Source organism: Stomoxys calcitrans, chromosome 2 (genome assembly GCF_963082655.1).
Source record: "Stomoxys calcitrans chromosome 2, idStoCalc2.1, whole genome shotgun sequence".
NCBI classification, from domain to species: Eukaryota; Metazoa; Arthropoda; class Insecta; order Diptera; family Muscidae; genus Stomoxys; species Stomoxys calcitrans.
Window position 1 is genome coordinate 14753627 of NC_081553.1, and position 19054 is coordinate 14772680.

General features: G+C 37.3%; 1 protein-coding gene across 2 annotated transcripts in view; it reads right to left on the bottom strand.

Moving 5' to 3' along the window:
• Positions 1 to 19054, bottom strand: part of LOC106082230 (elongation of very long chain fatty acids protein 7) — a 125338-nt gene that overhangs the window by 85181 nt on the left and 21103 nt on the right. The window contains exon 1 of one of the 2 annotated variants that reach the window (XM_013244619.2): positions 16819 to 16990. The exons of the other annotated variant lie outside the window; for it this stretch is intronic. Within the exon in view, the coding sequence (XP_013100073.1) occupies positions 16819 to 16848 (30 nt within the window). The 5' untranslated portion in view covers positions 16849 to 16990. Of the gene's footprint in view, positions 1 to 16818; positions 16991 to 19054 lie in introns of those variants that run through there. 2 annotated transcript variants of the gene reach the window in all.

The following is a 19054-nucleotide window of genomic DNA, read 5'->3' on the forward strand; positions in this document are numbered from 1 at the left end:
TCATACTTTTAGTTCTTTTAAATTGACTGTCCAGCTACATCAATAAACAGAAATACTGTTAAACTATTTTAATTAAAATCATTTTCTTTACATTGCGTATATGTTACACTTTGTTCGCCCACCTTTTGGCAACGTTAAGCTCAAACTAGTGTTGCCAGATTTTAGGAATGCAGTACATTCCTATACAAATAGCGGGTTATCTTTCCTTGTCGTGGGCTAACCTTTGTACCGTTATGGTTGTTTTGCGAATTTTGTTTTGTCAAACAACCTTGTTCGTATACGGAAGTAGATATAACCCCTTGCGAAATTTCCTCTCCACATACATATTTGGGTCAAGTTAGAATGTTAATCTTGCCATACAAGTCCAAGCATTGTGTCTGTGAAATACTTCTACAGCAAATGAGTTCGTTTATGGTTTGTTGTTTCATTCATTTCGTACTATCGAAAAACATTTTGTTTTGATTTTGCCTTTCTGGTTTTGTAAATCAGCTGACCGTAAAAAATGTAGCCCAACACCAGCATACAGCAGTAGCAGCATGACTAAAGCGCTAGCGCACTTTGAATTTTCAAAACAAGCTCACTCGAAATGATCAAAACAAGTTGCAAACAGTAAACCGTCATTGAGTGCAGTCTCGTCAAGTCAATGATGGCCAAAAATAGTATCCGTCATGCACTTGCAGGGAAGTTGTTAAGAAAAAAACCAAAACAAAGGAGCCCCCAATGGTGCCCGTCATAGAACGCACCAACTTGTTAAGCGACTTTGATGGCTGACTGTTACCTCTATATAAACACAAATTTTTTGGATGATGGACAACTCTGTATTATGATGAAGAGGTATGTATGTAGCAGGGTAGTATGTAATAACAACGGCAACAATTTCAAAACTTTTCTTAAAGAAAAAAACAAAAATGCATTCTTGCATCCAAACAAAAAAAAAAAATAAATGTAGTAATAACCCGCTTTTAATTGCAAAGGCCTTAAATGTACCCGTAATTGGTGCAAAGCAGCAGTACCACCACCAGCGATAAGCTTCCACATCTACAACACTTCAATATTCGGATACATTGCCCCCCCATTGCAGAATATGAAAATGCACCATCGCACATGTGTTGATGTTCACACATGCATATATGTATGTTATATATGAAGAACAGTGTTGAAATATTGAATAAGGCTAGATTGCGATATAGTGTTTTCATATATCAATAGAGTTAATTTTTACACAATTTTAAAGTGTATGTAAAAGTGTGTAAAATATTAATACTACGCTACACTACCGGAAACCGAAAGTGGAAAGGCCCCATGAATATTGAAGATGTCAAAATCCACCCCATTAAATATGACACAAATAGGAGAAAATGTAAACAAAGAATGAGAGAGATGGTTGCGGCTGCTATGGTCTCAAGAAATCATATCAGGGAAACGGTATTTAAGGGCCTATTCGGATCATACTTGTCACGGACGCTGGAAGTCAGGGCAGAAGTCTTTGTGTCAAGTTTCAGCCAAATCGGATTTAAACTGTGGCTTTTAGGGGCTTAAGAAGTCAAATCCGTGGGTCGGTCTGTATGGAAGCTATATCAGTTTATAGACCGATTTGGATCATACTCTGCAATGATTTTGGAAGCTAGGACAGAAGTCTTTGTGCCAAGTTTCAGCCAAATCAAATGAAAAATGAGCCTTTAAGGGACTCAAGAAGTCAAATCCGGGGATCGGTCTGTATGGAAGCTATATGAGTTTATAGACCGATTTGGAGCATACTCGGCAATGATGTTGGAAGTTAGTATAGAAGTCCTTGTGCCAAGTATCAGCCAAATCGGTTGAAAACTGACGTTTTTGGGGCTCAAGGAGTCAAACACCGGAATCGGTCTGTATGGGACAATTTAGACACTAATGTGCATCATACTCGGCAATGATCTTGGAAGTTAGAATAAAAGTCCTTGTGCCAACTTTCAGCCAAATCGGATGAAAACTTTGGCTTCTAGAGGCTCAAAAAGTCAAATCCGGGAAACGGTTTACATGAAGGTATACCAGTTAATTGTCCGATTTGGATCATACTCGCCAATGATGTTGACAGTTAGAACCCAAGTCCTTATTTCAGCCAAATCGGGCGAAAAATTGAGGTCCCTAGGTGCTCAGGAAGTCTAAACTTGGTATCGGTTTGTATTGGGACTATATCAGTTTATATCAGCGTCCCTGCCAAGAGTGATCCAAAGTTCTGTATACTGATAAAGAGCCCTTATGTACCGATTCCCTGATATGAATACATTAGACCACAGCAGCCGCAAATAATTACCGATTTGATTGTTGTAAATAATTCAAATACGAACGGAGGTAATATGGGCAAATTTTTAACGGAATCCTTGGTGGTTTATACCCAAGATTCGGGCCGGCCAAATTTAACACATTTTTACTTGTTTGCAAAATAAAATGAAATTAAAATTATTTTCGTTGGTATTTGCTTTTGGATTCCACCCCAAAAATATCAAATAAGAAGAATTATATAAAAAAACAATCTCGGTTTGATCACAAAACCAATTGCAGTTTGGTGTTAAAAGCAAAACCTGTTTCGTAATAAATCTAATACCAAATGGCATTTATCGTTTTATATTTTATCCATAACAGCCGGTTGCTGTCAGCTATGGTACACAATTTTTGGCCCTAGGCAGATTAACTTCGAAGATAGGCTATATAATATTAAATCATGATATAACCACCATATAAACCAATATTCTGATTCTTTCTAGAGGAAAAAGAATGCGTACTTTCCACCCATTTTCGACAAAACTTGAAATAAAAAGTTTTATAAGCCTTCAGTGGGGTCAATTTCTCGTTCGTGAATGCAATCAAGCTCACTGCAACAATCGCGACTGACGAAAACAATTCTACTAGTGATTCCTGATTTTATCGTGAGTACAGCGTAATTCTTCCATAAATAAAAGGATTGTATGGCGAGCGTGTGTAGTCAATAGATGAGTTTTAGAGTGCGTGCCCAAAATTCTTGTCCCGCTAGGGTATATGCACAATCCCCCACGTGGGCTTTCCTTGATCCGCGGTATACACCATTAGTGCATAAAAATGAATCAAGACACAGATGTTATCATATCAACTACAAATGTTAATAAATCAACAACAGTTTTTTGTGAACAAAACAATAGAAACTGTCCACAGATGTTAATAACAGCTGGTGCATAAAATCAACAGCACTAGTTCACAAAATCATCCAAAAACTTGAAACTCTGTGATCCGATTTGTTTGTCATGGTCAACTGGAAGCTACCGGCCGCGTCCCCAGGTTGCGAATAGTGCAATGCTTCGTATACGGAGTAGTTGCAATTACAGTCGTTAATATTGTCAAAGCATGTTGACAATATTATCAACAACACCTATACATGATAATGGCGCCATTGGCACATGAAATTGCAACGGCTCCTTTCTATCAGTGTAGCATATCTTTTAGCGATATGGATGTAGTTACCTTAATTTAGTTCTTTGTAGTATACCCATTCTTCCCAACATTGTACTCTCATACAGCAATCTCTGACAATTCCATTTCCATGAAAGGCTCTCAAAACGCTGCAGGTCGCTGTTGATCTTTTGCAGCCCCTCATATTTGTCGTTTTCAGACTGATGGTTGCTTTTGATTTCAGTCTGGCAGTATCTCTCTCGTGCCACCAAATCATAATAACTGCTAAGCGCCGCGGCTTGTCTTGGCTGCTTACCACCTCTCGCCGTACACATATTGGCCCATATCCGTGCAATTTTGGGTGGTTAACCTACTTGGGTTGGTTGGCTGGCTTGGCTTAAAAGCTCTTTCTTTAGATTTATTTGCTGAAGCTTTTTTCTGGACTGTTTTGATTTTTCCTACAAAACAACCGGCTTTTTTCGGAGTTTTTTGATTTGTTGCATGTGGAAATCTAATGTGTGTGCATAAAAATGCAACAAAAGAGCAAACAGAGACCATTGGTAATGATTGTGGTTGCATTAGCATTAACCGCCGTTCCTAGGTGTAGAGGAATTAAAATGACCAAGCTTATTGAGTGTGTTTGTGACTATGGCTAGGCATGGCTTGTAACATTTGAAATGTGGCTCAGGCCAATGATCACTCAACGCCTGGTGTCTATGTTATCAACGATTGTAATATGTTGAGTGGCGAAAAAACAAAAAACTTAAGACACGAACAAGTCTATTAGAAAAGCGCAAATACTAGATAACTGCTGATTTAATAAAGGCCAATCAAAACCGACTATTTATCACCATTTGTTTATCATGTTGTGTGTAAAGTGTGTAGAAAAATTTAAAGAAATTTGTTCTTCACATTTTGTTGAAGAAAGGAAAAGATTTGTTTGTGCTTCGCAATTCCATAATTAATACTTCGAAATATTGGTCGAAAAACCCATGTACATATTTCTGATTACAATGATATTTTAAGTCAATGTAGCCATGTCCGTCCGTATGTCCGACGAAACCACGCGTTAAGTTCGGCTCGTTTAAATCTTATATAACCCCCACCATGGGTCGCATTAGAACAAAAATTTCCGGAAATTCCCGGGAACCCGAAAAATCAATAATTTTTTTTCCCCATTTTCCCGGCGTCGTTAAAACCCGGAAAATGAAAACCCTACATATGAGTCATTCAAGGTTGTATTTGTTGACCCATCTAGCGCCACCTACCTAATTCTGATTAACAAGGTTGAAACTAGAGATGTGCGCGTGAGTGATTTTTCACTAACGCTCAGGAGAAAAAATGTTACTCACGACTCACGAGATACTCACACCTTACGAAACACTCACGACTCACGAGGCGCTCACAAGAAAAAAGTGTTGCCGTTATGAGCTTTTTCTACAAAATTTGGTAGGATTTATTTTTAATTTGGCGTCCCATTTCGATTTCGGTAGATTTTAATCGAAATAGTATTTTATACCCATTACCATATGATAGAGGACATATTCATTCAGTCATTTTTTTAGTAATAAATGGAAATTTCAATTTCCGTCCCTACAAAATATATACCTATATTCTTGATCGTCGTAAAATTCTAAGACGATTAAACGTTGTCTGTGTATCTGTCCATCCAGAATCTGTCAAGAATTAAGATATTGGGCTGAATTTTGGGACAGAATTATATATTTTTTTTTTTTCATAAGCAGGTTAGGTTCGAGATTGGGCCAAATCGGATTATATTTGGATATAGCTGCCATAAAGACCGATTTTCTTGATTGCCGTAAAATTCTAAAACAATTTAACGATGTCTGTGTGTCTGTTCCTCCGTCCAGAATCAGTAAAGAATGGAGATATTAGGCTAAAATTTGGGACAGAGCCATGTTTTTTCCATACGCAGGTTAGGTTCGAGATTGGGTCAAATCGGTCTATATTTGGATATAGCTGTCATAAAGACCAGTCTGCGAATAAGCTCATAACAAACACATTTATTATCCGATTTCGCTGTAAAGGCTGATACTACGTTCGCTTTTCGCAATATTTTTCGCCGGTTAATTTTTCTAGATAAAAGATTTTAATAAAAAACTAGTAAAAAGGCGTTAAGTTCGGCCGGGCCAAACTTTGGATATATACCACCACCTCGGGTATATATGTAAACCACCTTTCGTCAAAATCCGGTGAAAAATGCATACCTAATGCCCCATAGCAGCTATTTCGAAATATGATCCGATTTGGACCAAATATTAATAAGTACAAGTCATTGTTCAGTAGTGTATAACAAAATATTGGTCTTTTTAGTAGCTATATCTAAAAATAAACCGATCTGAACGATATACGATACAGATGTCGAAAAGCCTAACATAAGTCATTGTGTCAAATTTCACAGAAATCAGATTATGAATGAGCTAAGACTTGAAATCGAGATATCGGTCTATATGGGAGCTATATCCAAACTTGGACCGATTTGGGCCAAACTGCAGAAAAATATCGAAGAGTCTAACACAAATCACTATCCCACATTTCGGCGAAATCGGACAATAAATGCGCTTTATATGGCCCCAAAACCTTAAATCGAGAGATCGGTCTATAAGGCCGCTATATCCAAATCTGGACCGATCTGAGCCAAATTGAAGAAGGATGTCGATGGGCCTTACAAAACTCATTGTCCCAAATTTTTGCAAAATCGGATAATAACTGCGTCTTTTATGGGTTCAAGACCTGAAATCGAGAGATCGGCCTATATGGCAGCTATATCCAAATCTGGACCGATCTGGGCCAGATTGAAGAAGGATGTCGATGGGCCTAATTTTGGCAAAATCGGACAATAAATGCGCCTTTTATGGTCCCAAAACCTTAAATCGAGAGATCGGTCTATATAGCGGCTATTTCCAAATCTGGACCGATCTGGGCCAAATTGAAGGGGGATGCCAATTTGACACTATCTCAAATTTCAGCAAAATCGGATAATAAATTTTATGGGCGTAAGACCGTAAATCGGCGGATCGGTCTATATTGGGGCTATATCAAGATATAGTCCGGTATAGCCCATCTTCGAACTTAACTGCTTATGGACAAAGTTTCAGCTCAATATCTCCATTTTTTAAAGACAGTAGCGTGATTTCAACAGACAGACGGACGGACATGGCTAGATCGTCTTAGATTTTTATGCTGATATATACTTTCTAGGATCGAAAATGAATATTTCGATGTGTTGCAAACGGAATGACAAAATGAAAATACCCCCATCCTTCGATGGTGGGTATAAAAACTCGATTTTTTTTAACCGATTTTGATATTTCCCTAAATTGATAAAATATCGAATAGTTAGTAGTTTTGGTCCCCTTAACCTTCTTACCCGATAGAGACCAATATCCCGGAAAGAAACTTCATTTGTTCACAAATGTTAACAAAATTTGGATAACATGTGGTGTCCAAAGTTCGGGGTGGCCGGTTATATTATCGTTTATTGTTACTATTAGAAGAATGTTGCTTGTATTTTGATTTAGTTTACAATTTTAGTCGGCTGGGAAGAAATTTGGTAGGTTTTTAGAAAAAATTTGGACGGAAAGATGAGAAACAATCACGACTTACGAGACACTCACTAGAAAATCCCGACTCACGAATCATGAAGCCAAAAACAATTTGTTTTCCATGCGTCTCAAATCGTACAGCATTTGAAGGTGCGAATATTAATACAATAATATCAGCCCTGTATAACCACTTATTTGCTTTTTTCAGAGTCATTCACAGGCCTCTAACCAAAACAAGCACGTGACTTGTCTGATTGCAGCCTTGTGTGTCAATCAATTATCTTTTGAATCACAACATTTTCGTTGCGTTTTGAGCGAGTTGAATAGATTGGTTTGACTTGCGCACATGATTGATTTTACTCGTTTTTCAAAACAGATGATCAAGCCTACAGAATCATACTCGTTGCAGTTCTCTGATCCGCACCCTCTTTTCAACCTAACCTAACCTTCATACTGCAATGTCTAATTGTCATATTAAATTTTTCGTACTTATCACACGATGTGTAAAACTTTCAGAATTGTTATATTTGAAATTACATATGACATGTCTGATCGTGTAATAGCAGCTTTAGTTTCATTTGTGATTTTGCCAGAATTGTGGGCATCATGTTGCACAACTTTATGTCAATTGCCCTATAAAAGACATATTAAGGTTTTGGTTTAGTATGGTATACGAGTCCTACGTAAAACTCTTTGTCCTATAAATCAAACTGAATAGAACAGCCATCCTATACTTGTTGGACAAAAAATGTTGTTGTTAGCTTAAAAAACTTCTTAGTATTGATTTATCTTGGTCTTTACTTAAGTTTTGATTATTGCAATAAGTTTTAAAAACATACAATATGGACTATTGCTGATCATCTGATCATTAAGTGTGACAATATTTTTACGGCCATCTTTATTCACTACAAATGTGTGTTTACTTACAAATTATCATAAAAATAAAAGTTGTTGTTCTTACCTGAAAAGAAAAATAAATAAAAGTGATAAGTAAATTATTTTCAGAAATTACTAATGGTTTAATATTGTGCAATATAGCAAAGTAGTTAAGACTAAAAATCAATACAAGTCTGAATTTTGCAATGCACAGTGGGATGGAATCGAAAAGACTGGTGCATATTCTGCCATTTGATCTTAAAGCTTAAAACTTGAATCTACACTCATCGGTATATGACCTACACTTATCGGTATATGCCCTTGTTCCTTAATGGAATTTTCATGGGAAAATTTGCATGTGTATTACAAAATAGGCATTTTTATACCCTACACCACTGCGGAAAGAGACGAGGTAGACACATTGCTAAGAAAGAGACGATGTAGACACATTGATAAGTATACCGCCTTAGAATCACTTCCTGATTCTATTTAGCTATGTCCGTCTGTCTGTCTTGTAATCAAGGCCCAGGTCGCATTTGTTGTCCATTTTTCATGAAATTTTGCACAATTCTGAGCTATTTAAGACCGGATCCGACGTACACAAGAAAGAAGACAAAACCGTAGGACGGGTTTCTAGGAATCGACTAAACCGATTTGTTTGAAATTTTCACAGATTGTGAAGGTTGGTCTGGAAGGAGCAATAGGCTATTAATTTGTTGTTATCGGAAACGGGGCGGATACTCCTCCTTGCCCCAATACCACTGCCCAAATTAAAAAGTGGACTCATCGGCACAACATGGGACTTCAATGATACCGTTCAGATATGATATTAAAATTTGGGTCCGAATACCTAGATGGTCGGACCAAGACTAAAACCGCCCCAAAAGTTCCGCACAAAATCAAAAGTGGACCGATGGGACTCGAATGAAAGGTATTAGGGAGTAGAGTTCGAATATGATATTAAAACTTGGGTGTTCGCTCCGAGCCAATAACTGTCCGAAAAGTACAGCACAAAATCAGAAAAAGGACCGATCGAAATAATATAGAACTCAAATGAAAGGTATTCGGGTGTTGAATACGAATATGATTTTAAAAATTGGGTCCAGGTACCGACGGTCTGCCCCAAGCCCGAATGAGCATATTGGAAGATCATGAAACGTGTTCGGGTGTAAATTATGAGTAAGACATTAGAAATGAGGTCAAGAAATGGGGGCCGCGGCACTCACCTAAACCTGTACCAAAAAGAGTATACAAGTCGATCATGACAATATGGGGTTAAATGAAAGGTACTTCGATGTTCATTGGGAATATGAAATTATTAATATAATAATTTTTAAATAATATTTTTAATATAATAATAAAATTTCTACACAAGTGCCAGGAAAGTGTGGAACACTATCCCGGCCTCACAAATGATACTGGGGAATTAAGTATCATACATAGTAAGTATGAAACATATTTTTCCAGTGTTGTGTGTTAGTGAAGGCGCAGCGGAGCGGGCTGGGTTCAACTAGATTATGTATAGAATTGGTTGTTTTAATTTGTTTTTCACAACAAAAATTCTTAAATTTTATTTCGGAGAAAATGTTGAAACATTTTTATTTTTTTCTCACAAACAATAATTATAATTTTTTTTTAATCTACTAAAACTCTCAAATATTCACCAAAGATTTAAATATTTTTAATGGAACTAGTTAATTGGTCTTTGCCTTTTACTTTTTGAAGGAACTTCCCCGCGGCTGCGCTTCAAATGGCCCATTTGCACAAGTTTTGCAGCACTGCCATTGACCGCAACGATTCCAATGATGCCACCAGCCCATAAACCACACCAAACTGAAGATTTTGGGTTGCATCGATAACTTTTGTATGGCATGTTTTAATTCTTCACTCCATATGCTACAGTTTGCTAGTTTACGCATCCATTTAGGCAGAAATGAGTCTCATCCTTAAACAAAAATTTTCGATAAAACAGTGGATTTCCATCGAATTTTGATAATAAATTTCAACGATTTGCAGACGTTGTTCGTTTGTTGGTTTGTCCATGAAATGTCAGAGTATGCACTGAACACTTTTCACTTTCAAAGATGAAATTTGGACACAATTATCAACCAGTGCTGCCACCTCGAAAAACTCAACTCATATAGCTGGGCCATAGCTAGGTCAGCCTCTCAGATAACACAAATTCATTTGTCAGATTTATATTCTAAACCAAAGACCATTCATTTGAATAACCTATAGGCCCGATTAATATGCATCTCTGTTTGACGGTTGGGGTGGAACTGCCGCAAGATACCAAATTTCAAATATTAATATGAGATTTGTACTCTACATTCAAAAACCGATTCTTACTTGTTATATACTCCACCATAGGAAGCGGTTATGCTAACTTCGTCATTCTGTTTGTTACTCATTGAAATATGGATCTGAGACCCATGAGAGTATTCTTGAACACCTTGACATTGTTATGTTGTATTTATTTTAGCACTATATAGTGCAAATAACTTTCTGTTATCTATTATAGCATGTTATCGATAACTTACCAGTACAACTTTGCACTCATACTTTATCCAGAAAATCTGACTTTCACTGGATAAGACTAAAATAAAACATAGGATTAATCTATTTAGTCATGTGCGTCTGTCTGTCGGTTAAAAGCGCGCTAACTTTCGAACGAGTTGTGCTGGACTCTTGAAATTTTGCACAAATACTTCTTGTTAGTGTCGGTTGGAATTGTAAATGGGCCAAATCGGACCATGTTTTCATGTAGCTGACACATAAACGGATTTCCCGATTTGACTTATTGAGCCTCTGGAGGTCGCTATTACCACCCGATTTGGCTGAATGGACGTGATGTTTTGTTTTCCTTTCTAACAACTGTGCCCAATTATGGTTCAAATCGGTGCATTACCTGCTCCCATAAACCGTAAATTGATATCGAACACCTTTCATTTGTCTAGGTTGGGTAAAAGTGGAAGTATATTGTTTAAACCGACTCACTATTCCGACTATTCTAGTCCATTTTGGTACCAGAGATCAAGCCTCGGTTGGGAATCAAACCGATGACCACCGCACTTGTTGTAGCCACATTTTCATAGGTGAGTAAACTCGTTCCGGTCCAAAGGACCGATTGCCGTGGGAACAGGGTTGCCGTTGGTTATTTAAAGGTGCCAATACCTCGCCTTGTCATATCGAGCATCATAGGCACTCAGTATTTGTGCAAGAGCCGGTGCCGCCCGTCCTCTCACTGAGACTCTCCGCTGGACTGCCGCGATTACAGTTACTCCGTATGGAGCGTAAGGTTGCAAACAAAATTTCGCTTAAACGCTGTGCACATAAGTTTTAGTTTTATTTCATTGACAACCTTGTCGAAATTCCTACAAAATGTAGTTTAAATTTGACTAATGTACTAACAATTTCATCTAGCCACCAAGTCATTGGCCCTATCCTATATTGCCTAATTTGCTAAGCAGCGCGCAACAAACACTAACAAACCATGATTATCAGCAGGTGCTATTGATTGTGTCAAAATTTGTTCGACGAACAAATTTTGAAAACATTTTAATTCTTAATCACAAAACTGTCTAACAACCAAAGATTTGAGCTTGTACAACACACTTATGTTCCTGAGGTCTGGCAGGAGATGGTGGGGCTAAAACAACGGTTACTTGTTGGGGCTTTGTGTGGTTGGGAAGCAAAACTCAAAACTGAACTGAAGTATTACAACATCTCTCCATACTCTCGCAAAGTGAACATTTGTAAAAAAAAAGCCCTTTACCGCGATGATTTTTCAAAATCAGAAAATGTTATTCAATGCGATTGACGTGAAAAATGTTTTTATATTAAACAAAAAATTTAACAAAACAAAATGCACAAGTCATTTTATATATGAAGTTTTTTTAGGTTTGTTGGCTTTAAAGTCGCTTTAGCCAGCCGACTGACTGACTGACTATTGAGGCTGCGATTCTCTGCTGTTTGCATTGAAACTAAGTAACGGAGGGAAAAAATAAATAAAAATTACTACTACATACTTTACAAAAGTGTGATTTGCGTAAGTCGTACAATTACATTTGTAGGTCCGACCACCACCCCTTATCTCCGAATGAGGTCCCCCTTCATTTGGCTGTACACAAAGAATTATTTCGCCATGTCATCTAATTCAATGATTTCCATTGAATATTGATTGAATATCATTTTGTGTTTTTTTTTTATAATATTTCGGAGGTTTTCTTATTGGACAATAGCAGCAACAACAACAACTATTAGTAACTACAGCTTTTAGAGCACCATCGACCATTTGACAGTGTACTAACACGATCAACTCGAACAGTTTTTAGGAATAACAGAAACGTGAAAACAGCTTCAATTGATTTTAAATTGCATTTAGCTGGGGAACTAAAATCTCAGTCATCAGTTAAACAAACAATTCAATTTGCGGCAGTTTACAACAATGAGACACATAAAAAAGGTCGAGCAGTTTGCCACTAACAAGGTATTCGAAAAAAAATACTTGTTAAGAGAGGCCAACGACACTATAGAATGATGCAAATCGTTCGGCTTCATATACAACAGTTATTAGGGGGAGAGAGGTTAGTATTATAAAACGAGGAAACTATAGGTTTCAATTGTTAATATCTCATTCAATCTAGTTTAGGTATATTTTTTATTTTTCTTTAACCACATTTTCTTTTGATTTCATAGAAAACAAAATTCAGATGTTGTCGGCCGAAAGAGGAAACTCTATTTTGATTTTAGAATATGACGCTGCGACATGTCGCTACTATTTTGCTCATAGCAAGGCAGATTTAAAAAGGTGGTCTCACGCTGGCCAGGTTTGACGGTATTAAGATGACAGATTTTTGTTTGCATTCTCTTTGTTGTTATCTTCTTTCTCGCATATTTTCTGCTCATGTACGCACATGTGTACACACGCGCTCACAGATTTCTTTGTGCGTGTTGGCAAAACTAAAGGGTGATTTTTTTGAGGTTAGGATTTTCATGCATTAGTATTTGACAGATCACGTGGGATTTCAGACATGGTGTCAAAGAGAAAGATGCTCAGTATGCTTTGACATTTCATCATGAATAGACTTACTAACGAGCAACGCTTGCAAATCATTGAATTTTATTACCAAAATCAGTGTTCGGTTCGAAATGTGTTCAAATTTTGACAAATTTTGTTCAGCGATGAGGCTCATTTCTGGTTGAATGGCTACGTAAATAAGCAAAATTGCCGCATTTGGAGTGAAGAGCAACCAGAAGCCGTTCAAGAACTGCCCATGCATCCCGAAAAATGCACTGTTTGGTGTGGTTTGTACGCTGGTGGAATCATTGAACCGTATTTTTTCAAAGATGCTGTTGGACGCAACGTTACGGTGAATGAACACATTTCGAACCGAACACTGATTTTGGTAATAAAATTCAATGATTTGCAAGCGTTGCTCGTTAGTAAGTCTATTCATGATGAAATGTCAAAGCATACTGAGCATCTTTCTCTTTGACACCATGTCTGAAATCCCACGTGATCTGTCAAATACTAATGCATGAAAATCCTAACCTCAAAAAAATCACCCTTTACAATCAGCTTGATGACAAGATGCCAGATTGCTCCATATGATTTGTGGTTGTTGTACAAATGAGACCACCTTTATTTTTTTTCGGCATGCAAACACAGTAAGAATTCTGTGGAATGTGTTTGCATTTTCTTCCTCACAATTTTTAATAGTGTGTTTCGAGAGTTGTTCGACGGAAAAGTCAAACTCAGTACCTGGCTTTAAGCCTAGTAATGACTTCGATTTTTCGCCCGAAAAGTTGTCAAAACGCATTATAAAAAAAACTTTTGTGAAATGACTACGAAAATTTTCAAATAAGCAGTACTAAGTTCTTTTTACAAAATGATTTCAACATGTGGCTACCAACCTTGTCAAATTTCGTAGATTTTAAATGTACATGTCTATTAAATGCAGCGAACTATGACAATCATCTGTTTACGAAAATTGTTAGTTTAAATTATTTAAGAAACGTTGACTTTTTTTGTTGTTTTTTTGTGAAGAGATATTAGGGATATGAAAGACACTACACTCGACCAGAAGTCTATGTGACTCTCTAATCCCCAGGAATTCAAAAGAAACCTTTGCTCCAGTGCCCTCGTTCATATTGGACCAATCGGTGTATAAAGAGGGACCAGAAAATTTCGGAACGCCCCCAACTTTAAGCTACCTTTCCGAGAAGACAAACTCCAAGTCGCCATCTAAGAAAGATCAGTTTGGCAATGCCAATGCCATGTTGTCGTTCCACGCCATCGGCCTACCGCAGAACAAACGAATGCCCGAAATCCGAAGAGCGCGATTTCCTGACTCTCTCAGTCAGAGCACTGTACTCAACGCCCTCAACGTACAAGTGCAAAGGTCTTAGATCAAGTATCGCATTCAGTACTGCCCTTGGAGTACTACTTGTCGACCTCGATATCAGCACCGCCACAATACCCTGTACTTTCTCCATTATCAACACTATTGTAAGAAAGTTTTTAAAAGATGCATTACGACAGCCCTGGGATTTGTGGATCTAAAAAGATGGGACAGCAGAGGAACACCTCAAGGCAGAAGTAGTTTCTTTCAGCATCTGTCTCCTTGGGAGGAGAGTATGTTTCATTTACTGAAAGCGCAAAATACTTGGGTGTTTGCTAGACAGGAAATTGAACTTTAAATCCAACATTTTGGAAAAGGCAAGAAAGTCAACTCTTGCCCTATACAACTGCAAGAGGACTATTGGCAAAAGTTTGAGGTTTTAACCGCGTGTCATGCACTGGATATATACTGTAGTTGTCAGACCTTTATGGTGTTTTGGTCTGGTGGACGGCGTTTCAATGCCTCTGGACATCGTGGCTAGACAAATTGCTGCGAACCCTGTTGTGGGGCTAAGGGAGCTTTTCCTTTCGTCATGCGGCGCCTACGGACACTTTGTTATTCTTGATACAATGCCCGATTTCCCAGGCATTATGGATTACACACTGTCTCTATTCCTGATTGAATCTATTGGAACTACAATATCCCTGGTAATAAAAGTAGTAAAGAATTCAACAGGGATGGCTTTGTACTTGAAACTACCAATTTGTAGAAAAATTTGTTTTTAGCTTATTTGGCAGCCATATAATAACAATGATGTCAACACACAACTGTTTTCTACCAATACATCGCTTTACACGCCAAATAAAAAAAGTACAATTAAACAAATTAGCAACACTGTTGGAAACATTGTGAGATTTCACAAAATTTAATTGATGTTTAGCAACATTTTCCGCACAATCGAAGTCAGTACTAGGCTTTAGGGTTGGTACCCTATTCGGCTTTTCATGTGAACAACTGTCAAACAGCATATAAACAAACGTATAAGCTAAAAAAATGTGAAATAAATAAAGCCCTTTTTAAGCTAATGGCTTAAAAGGGCATTTATGAATGTAAAAAAAGTTTAGATATATTGGTTAAATTTTTTAGCTAAAATTCCGAAAGCTAGGCAGAATACTCTGCTTTAAGCCTAGTACTGACTTTGTCTTTTCGGCCGAACAACTGTCAAAACGCATTATAAAAAAAAAATGGTGACGAAGAAAATGTAAACATATTCCGTAGATGTGGGTGGTACTGAGTTCTATAAACAAAATAGCAGCGACATGTCGCTACGCCAATACTGATTTTGTTTCAATTAATTGCCATTGTAATTAAATGCTCACGAAATGGACACAATCAACTCTGTTTCAATGATGTTGCCTTTTTGATGTGTTGTTGTTTGACTTTTGTTTGTGTTCTGACAAAGAAAACAGTCTGTCGGACTTTTCAAGAATTTATTAGCGTTTTCGCTGCGCATGGAGTCAGTACTAGGTTTTGGGTGGGATTATATATATAACTGCGATACGATGACTCTTCGCCCTGGCGTCAGGTGAAGATGTACAAATGAACTTCTTGTATTCGGCAAGATATTTCTTTGGAGTTATATCTGGACAATTGTGATTGTCAAAATCGAAATCTACGACAAATTACAAGAAATTTTGCTAAAGAAAGCTTGGGTCTAAACTTAAAATTAAAATCCCGTTTACACTGCTCATTAAATTTGGATTTAAGGCTCTTGTCAGCTGATTTCATAAAGGGAAAACAGATGATCGAGCCATTCAAACCTAGCAGTGTAAACGGGGCTAAAGCTTTTGTTTTTTACCGACAAACTGGGAATATTGGTTTATGTATATGGAAGCAAAACAGACGTTTTCGCAATAAACCGGAAACTCAATTTTGTAGACATTTCTTAGAATTTGTCGATTTTGACAATCGCTTGATGTATGTTTTTTTGGTCCTTAAAATGCATGGTTCAACCATAATGGTATTACATAGAACCACTGAAACTTAACCTAACATAAGCCCACAGGCTTGCTAATAAAATGCAGAAGCTTCAGTATTCCCACTACTGGCCCAGAGGTGGGAATTCTCAAAACTCCTTTCCATATCCCACCAAACTTTTACTAACAGCTGAGAGCATGACATTCATTGTATTCATTGAATTTCCTTGGCATTTGTTCAAGCATATGGTGTAAATTTTTTTTTCTAAACAGAATTGTATTCATCTTATTGCGCATGAAACAAACAACTTCACAATTTTAACTCACTATTCACTTTTTTCTCCAAATTAATTTATTTATATAATAGTTCCGAGTAGAACCTATGTATATGTTCTCTTTTGTTTCACAATGTTAAAATAACCGCCTATAGTTTTTATGAAACTCCCCTCGGTTATTCCCGAACCACCACCAAACTCCCAAATAGCGGCTAGGTATAACACCAAGGAATTATTGTGCCACAATGTATTGAAATGAAGACGCTTTATTCACTTACTGCACACATGCATGTATTTCAGTTCTCCAAAAATTTCAATTTCAATTCACATACACATACCCTCTATTAATAAGAGAGGGAGATAGAGGAGGAAGACTTACTTTAAGATCTCTGTTGCTCCACCATATCATTTTTTCTACGTTCCTTATCTATTTTGTATAACAAAAAATAACTCAAATATGTAGATAAAACAACAAAACAAAAAGAAATCAAAAATAACCGAACTACTCGACACTTCACACCTCGCTCGAAGAGATACACAACCGGTGCAAAACAGTTACATCGATCAAATAATCGCTCGGGCGCGCACTGATTGCTTTCAAGCTGATTTTCGATTTTTTTTTTTTTGGTTTATATCTGCAATAAAACTTGACACCATAACAATTTGTCTTTGCGCTTCATAGTGGTGTTGCGCTTTCAAATTGCAAACATATTTGTTCGAATATTGCGTTTGTATCGCTAATAAGATTGCTGCACGAAGTCATTAAACATTTGTTTTGATTATTAATTCAAAATGCGAATTTGTCAATTTGTTTGTTTTTATATTCATGATATTCAAAAAAAAAAAAAAAAAATACGGAAAAACAACCGACGATAATTGACCCAAACAAAACGCAACGAAAGTTGAATTCTAACAAGAAGTTCTGTTTGATATACATACTTGTACTCTGTAGAACAATATCTCTTTTGGTATCGCTTTGTTTATTTGTGAGAACTTCGAAAGGTGCTACGTTATCTACGAGTCACGTGTTTTTGTTTACCTTATCGAAAGTTTACCCGCGTCGATTATATCCCTAAATGGCAAATGCTAGCGAAAGTTTACATATGTATATAAATAAAAATAAAGTATCACAAAAAGTGAACAAATAAATACTCTTCTCAAAATGTAATTCATAGAAAATTTTTTCAAAAATTTCTTTCCCCCCCAATGGGGAGAAAGTCCAAATGAGGCATGAAAATGAATATCGCTAGAATGGAAGGTTTTAATTGAATAGGCTAGGCCTTCATTGGCAATTCATCTGTGCTGTATGTACCCGTAACTCGTAGAAAAAACACATGGAAGCTTAGCTTTGCCTACCTCCAAAAAACAGCGGTCGAACGAAGAAAATCCCATGGGGAGATCCAGATTGTAAGAAAACGAGGTAATTATGCAGAATAGGTGGGGCAAATGATACCATGTGAAAAGGATGATGAGATTCTGCAGCATTTTCTTCGTCATTGTCCGATTTACTGGCCTAATAGACCCTAGCTGTTAGATGGGGCATAATACCAGGCTTGACCGACATTGGGGCGTGTAATGAAGAATAATTAGGGTGTTTGTGATTGGCACGGAATCCTGACTTCCATTTTTTAGAGATTCCTTTTTAGTGTCTACGAAAAGCCCATTACTGGCATAGGTGTATGTCAATAGTGGCGCACTACTTTTTCCATCAAACCTAGCCTCCACACACTAACTCTTCCTGCCAGATGGTGCTTTAGAGTAGAGCTGGCAAAATATCGATATTTAATTTTTTGACTGAATATCGATATGTTTTTCGATGGATACTATCACAAAAGTTCAATTTTTTTGCAAAATCTTATACATTGCGCATATAGGGGGCACAATTTTCATCCGATGAGGCTAACATTTTGTACAATGATTTTTCTCATGACTTCCAACTGACTTTATTAATCCCGGTTTTATTTGGTATGACATTGATATTGCTTCTGGATAAATCGATCTCCTGATTTGTACTTCTCATTTTCGTTTGAAATATGGGTGATGGGAAATTAACGATAGCATCGATATTTATTATTAAAACTATCGAATGTTGCGATTATCGATAGTTTGCCAGCTCTAAAGTAGAGCCGACGAAGCTTTGACTTACGAAGATTTATCTGAAGTATTCGTACGATGTTTAGTGTTAAAATTTTTCTCAACTTCTGCACGAGTCTCATCGCCTAGGTCCAACGAGAGTTATTTTCATACGATTCACAACTTCTCCTGGATTCTAACACATTAAGGCGCGTTGGAATCCTCAGTGCGCAAGACACTTGTGGTGTTTTCGGTTCGGCTTTAGATGCTTCCCCAATGCTGCTGCCGAAACACCTTCTGAGTGTCCTCTTCTGAAGCTAGAGCTTCCCTTGGGTCTTATCTAACTAAATGACCCGCTTGCACAGGGCTTGTCGGATTGTGTGAAGGAATTCTTCTCGTCTTTTGTTCGAATCAAAGATTGAGGGTTTATCCGTCTCTATTGAAAATTCCACCGACATGTCATCAAAAACAACTGCCGAGGCGTCTGATGAGTTCAGTCTTGCCGTTTTATATCCACAGGGTAGAACTCCTTCAGATATATT